The sequence below is a fragment of the Kryptolebias marmoratus genome, linkage group LG13 (assembly GCF_001649575.2).
Source record: "Kryptolebias marmoratus isolate JLee-2015 linkage group LG13, ASM164957v2, whole genome shotgun sequence".
NCBI classification, from domain to species: domain Eukaryota; kingdom Metazoa; phylum Chordata; class Actinopteri; order Cyprinodontiformes; family Rivulidae; genus Kryptolebias; species Kryptolebias marmoratus.
The window spans coordinates 27,415,810-27,421,637 of NC_051442.1; the positions used below are offsets into that span (position 1 = coordinate 27,415,810).

Consider the following 5,828-nt stretch of genomic DNA (forward strand, 5'->3'; position numbering starts at 1 on the left):
AGATTCAGGTGCCATCAAGATTTTGAGTGTAGGACTTACGGTTTAGGAGTTATTCGCAAAAACGCATTGTCCTTTGTTATAGCGCCCCCTAGGCATGGGACGATATGATTTTTTTTGTCTGAGTAGCGGTAGGGATTTTGTATCAGGCTGTGTGGTTAGCTTTTTCCCAGCATTTTCTCGTTTTTCTGGCCATGTAGTTTTACCGGAGAAAAATAATAATACACAATTATGAAAAATCGGTACAAAAACAATAGGGTTCCCTGCTCCTCTGGGAGCAGGCGAACGGCCATGCCTTGCATTGGCCGCCCGCTTGCTTCCGCGGGCTTGGAACCCTAATGACATGGCAACACAGGAAACTATGAAAAACTTCATGTTTCTTAAACAAAGACACTATGAAGGGGGATCAAAATCTTTGAGGGTACTAGCATGGAAACTAAAAAAAAAAAAACAGCAGAAAATACAATCTATAGACTCAGAAATCCTAAAACAAAATTTGCTTGTTAAAGAGCAAATTGAAAGACATATTAATATCGATAATCGACTTTTCACTTATCATAGCCAGACGATTGGAAGAATTCCTTCCTTCCCTAATACATAACGATCAAAGTGGATTCATACGACAACGTCAAACACAGGACAACATAAGAAGAACATTACATGTTATAGATCACATACAAAATAATAAACTTAAGCCATTATACTCAGTGTAGATGCAGAAAAAGCATTTGATTCAGTTTATTGGAATTTTCTCTTCAGGGTTTTGCATAAATTTGGCCTAGACAACACAATAATAAAAACAATACAGGCACTATACAATAATTCTACAACCAGATTAAAAGTTAATGGACATTTATCTGACAGAATCACTTTGGAAAGAGGGTCAAGACAAGGGTGTGCATGGTCATCATTACTTTTTGCGCTGTACTTAAAAGCATTAGCCCAGTCGCTAAGACAAAACAGGGATATTAAAGGAATAAACATTAAAGGGAAGGAGCACATATCGGCATGCTATATGCAGATGATATTTTAATTTATGTAGAACAACCGACCTACTCTCTTCCAATTCTACTACAATTATTCAAACAATTTGGTCAATTATCAAGGTTCAAAATTAATATTAACAAAACTCAGTTGCTATCTTACACTCCACCACAGGAAATCCAAAACAGATACCCCTTAGCTTGGCAAAATGACCAATTCAAATATCTGGGCATTGCCATACCAAGGGACCTCGGAAAACTATTTGAATATAATTATATTCCCATACAAAAAAGAATCAAAGAGGATATCACAAGATGGAATCTTACTCCTTATCTAAGTTTTAGCTCAAGAAATAACTTAATCATAATGAATATACTGCCTAGACTGCTAGATTTATTTCAGACTTTACCAATTGAAATTAACCAAAACATTTTTAATGAATGGCATAAACTATGGTCAAGGTATATTTGGCAGGGTAAAAGACCCCGAATTGGATACAAGATCTTTCAACTGGAGAAGAAAAAAGGAGGTTGGGGGTTACCTTCTCTTAGGGAGTATTATATAGCAGCACAAGCAAGAACATTGATATATTGGTGTGACCCAAATTACAACGCTCAATGGAATGATATTGAAACAAAGATGACACCCATTCCTATACAGGCAGCTCTGGCTGATGCAAATCTGCAAAGTTTTATAAACAATATAGATAACCAATGGATGAAAACAACCTTTAGTGTGGAAAACCACTGTAAAAGAAAATACATTAGAAAATGACATTGCAATCATGAAATGGATTGCATATGACTCACACTTTACACCAAACAAATTAGACGCCAGATTTAAAGACTGAACATCCAAAGGAATTACAGCTCTCTGCACAATAATGAACAACTGAACTTTAAGGGGTTTTGAAACACTCAAGAAAAAATACTCTCTGGACAAACAGGATTTCTACCGATACTTACAAATAAGAAATTTTGTTAACTTAAAAATTAAGTAAAATTACTGACAAAAATACAGACCTAATGGAGATTTTTATTAATGACTATAATTCAAAAATTAAGGGGAAAATTATTTCACTCAACTACAAAAACCTAATAGATCTTAAAAACAATTTGACCCTTCATATTAAAGCAAGGTGGGAAAGTGAAAGCAACTTATCAATAACAGAGGAGGAATGGACAACAATATGGAAATATCAATGGACACACAATAAATCACTACACTGGCAAGAATATGGATGGAAAAACTTGGTAAGATTCTTTATCACACCCAATCAGAAATATCACTATGACGGAAATCTTTCTGCTTGCTGGAGAAAATGTGGAAATCAGAAAGCAATTGATTGGATGGATATAACATTTGACACATAAAATGGAAAAAATAACAGCTTCTCTCAATTGTAAGATTGAACAATTTTATTTAAGTTGGCTGAATTGGGTAGACTTTGTGAAACCTAAAAGATCAGATTATATTTTCAAAGACCAAACTTGACAGAATCAGTACGATAGTCCACTCTCCTATAATAGATACACCTTACAATCAACACTGGTTCTGACAGCATATCATTTTAGTTATTTTTTTTCTTTTTTTAGTTGGATTCTTATATAGTTAGCTATTTTAGTTTTTCCTTTTACATTCCATTTTTTTTTTTACTCCTATCACTAAAATCCTTCTCGGGAAGTGGAGTGATTTGTTTGTTTTGTATTTTATAAGGCACTGGCCAATTTGTCTTTATTTTTAAATGATGAAGCTGATTTTGTGTTGTTGAAGCCAAATGTTATGTAAAATTGCTCCCCTGAGAATCAATAAAAAAAAATAGTCAGACCTTTAAGTTATTTATCTACTTACTTACTAACCTGCCTACTTATTTATTTACTTACTAACCTACTTCCTAACTTGCTTTCCTACTTAACTACTTACATACTTCCCTACTTACTTAACGTACCTACTAGTGTCCTTACTTACATATGTATACATGCATACATATGCTTGCATACAAACTTACCCTATTTTCCTGTCTATAAGATGCACCTACAAGCCTTAAATTTTCTCAAAAATTACCGGTGCGTCATATAATCTGGGGCGCCTTATGTGTGCACTGAATTCCAAAATCTGTCTCTGACACAGGGACGTACAGTAATGTGTACAGTACCGCTACATACGCTGGCAGTGATAAACCAATCAGAGAAAATTACGTAATACGTACAGTACGTACTCTGGCACAGATAAACCAATCAGAGAACATTATGTAATATACAATTCGGAGTTTGCCATCATTCCGGGTGGATTAAAAAAGAACTCCAACCGCTGGACGTTGGCGTAAACAGCATGTTCAAAGTGAAGTTGCGAGTGGCGTGGGAGCAATGGATGACCGACGGCGAACACCTGTTTACTAAGATGGGGGCAGTGCCGGGTTAGTTACTCCATCATATGTGAATGGATTGTGGATGCCTGGGCTAAGGTATCTGCTTTAACTGTTGTCCAAGCTTTTGCGAAAGCCGGCATCATTGCTGAACAGCCCCCTGGCAACGAGACTGACTCCGACAATGATGAGAGGGAACTTAGCATGTTTGATGGTGAAATTGCCCAGCTGTTCAATTCAGACAGAAGATGAGGTCTTTGATGGATTTGTGGAAAAAGAATGATAAAAAATAATATATAAAATAATTGTTACATAGTAGAATAAAGTTCAACCAAACACACCGTTTTGCTTCCGTGACCTTTTTTTTTTTTTTTTGTAGACCGTATGTTTTAGCATGCGCCTTATAATCCGGTGTGCCTTATGTATGGGTCAAGTACAGAAATGGACGCCACAATTGAGACTGCGCCTTATAATCCGGTGCGCCTTATGGTGCAGAAAATACAGTACTTAAACTTACAAACTTACTACCTACCTACTTACCAACTTTCTTAACTACCTACCTCCCTAACTCCCCTAAATACATACATACACACTTATGTTGTTTTTTGTGGCCTTGCGGGTCATATGTTGTGTTTCTCTGTGGCAGATGTGGCATCAGGACTACAGGAATTTCCGTGAAACAACCATCTTCATGGTGACTGGGCTGGAGCTCTTTCAGAAGTCAAAGTACATGTTTTCAGACAACCTCCTTATGTCTAATGCCAGAATACAAATGAACTAAGTCCCCCCACTAGTTCCAAATTTAATAGTGGATTTTTCCACCCCAGCTCGTCCTGCAGGGGTCCCCAGCTGACAATCGGTGCAGCTGCTCAGATAGTTGTGCAGTGGGGTCACTGAGTTCTTTGTTCGGTTTACTCTCTAAAGTTCTCTGTGTTTCTTTGATACAGTTTTATCTGATTGGAATATTTGTTTATCTTTTCCTTTCCAGTTATGTGGAGGCCCTGATGTATCTCATTTACTCATACCAGTACAACAAGGAGCTTTTGTTAAAAGGGCTGTACAGAGGGCACAACGAGAAGCTTCTGGGTTATTACCGCAGAGAGAGTTTGCTGGTGAGATAATTCAGATTTTTGAAGTAAGGGCAATGGATATGTTTAATCCAGTGTGACAGATTTCTTGAATCAAACCAAGTTTACAATAAGGGCATTATCTGTTTTAGAGCGGAGATCTTTCTGTTCTGTAGTCCTTCTCTCTGATCTCTGCCTCTTCTTTGTCATTCCCTTTCCTCTGTATCAAACTTCCTTTGCTAAAGTGACTCAGCAGATCTAACAAAGCCAGACATTTCCTTTCAGTACTGAGCTTGGTTCTGAGAATCACATTGCGTTTTCTGAGATATTTCCTTAACTTGTTTGCAGCCCACAAAAAAGATTCCACTGAAGGGTTTTTTTCTTCCTGATACTGACTGATGAAAATCCTTTCAGCATCGTAGTGTGAGCCTCTTTTCATTTTTCCTTCTCAAACCAGGCTCTGCTCTGGTCTTATTGGTTAGGGCTGGGGGTACTTCGGTCTGATCCATCCCATACCGGTCTTGAACAGCCCACACCACTGTACTCAGTAACCTTACACCAGCATTGTGCTCATAATGTAATCATTGCAGTGGGAATAGGAAGCAGGAGGGCCAGCAAGTGTAAACACATTTCCATGAGACACCAGCATGTCCTCAGCTAACCTCACAAACCTCCACTGTGCACGCACTGATGGCTCATCTCAGATCTCTGGCCAGAACCTCTGGCTTCGTCCATGCAGCTGTTTACCTTCAGTTGTTGGTGTAATTGAAAACATTTCTGACATTGACACAGTTAATGGAATTGGAAAATTTGCAAATGCAGCCTTGCAGCCCTCAGTTCTAACTGGCTTATAAAAAGCAAGTCACTCTTCAGGGAGAAGGTCAGTAAGTTTGTCTGTGACGGCAGGATGGTTACGGGCCAAGAAGGGGAAGAAAATTTCTAAACACAATCATGACTTCAGTCTCATACCTAATAGAAGAAATTAAACAACTTATCTAAGAGGAGACAAAAATAATGACATGGTTACGCATGTTCTTTGGGGGGCGGGGGGGATCTCCTTAACATAGTTGCAGTAAACACTAAGGTCAGTAAACAGTTGAGTTTGCTTATTGTTTTTATAAAATAATCAGATATATATTCAGTTCAATTCAATTCAAAAAATACTTTATTAATCCCAAAGGGAAATTAAATGTTGACATAGCTCATTTAAATCAAGGAGTTATTATAGATGGTGATGGCTGTGGGCAGGAAAGATCTCCTGTAGAGGTCTGTTTTACAGCTAATCTGAAGAAGCCTTTGACTAAAGAGACTCTGTTTTCCGATGACGGTCTCATGAAGAGGATGGTCAGGGTTGTCCATGATTTCCTTGATTTTATGCAAAATCCTTCTTTGCATCATCATCTCCAGAGGTTCCA

The 5,828-nt window shown here is 37.8% G+C and overlaps 1 protein-coding gene across 6 annotated transcripts in view; it reads left to right on the forward strand.

Moving 5' to 3' along the window:
* Window positions 1-5,828, forward strand: part of usp25 (ubiquitin specific peptidase 25) — a 106,280-nt gene that overhangs the window by 95,551 nt on the left and 4,901 nt on the right. For 5 of the 6 annotated variants that reach the window (XM_037979152.1, XM_037979151.1, XM_037979154.1 and 2 more), the window contains 2 exons: window positions 3,993-4,072; window positions 4,335-4,458. The exons of the other annotated variant lie outside the window; for it this stretch is intronic. In XM_037979152.1, coding sequence (XP_037835080.1) covers window positions 3,993-4,072; window positions 4,335-4,458 — 204 coding nt within the window. The remainder of the gene's footprint in view (window positions 1-3,992; window positions 4,073-4,334; window positions 4,459-5,828) is intronic. 6 annotated transcript variants of the gene reach the window in all.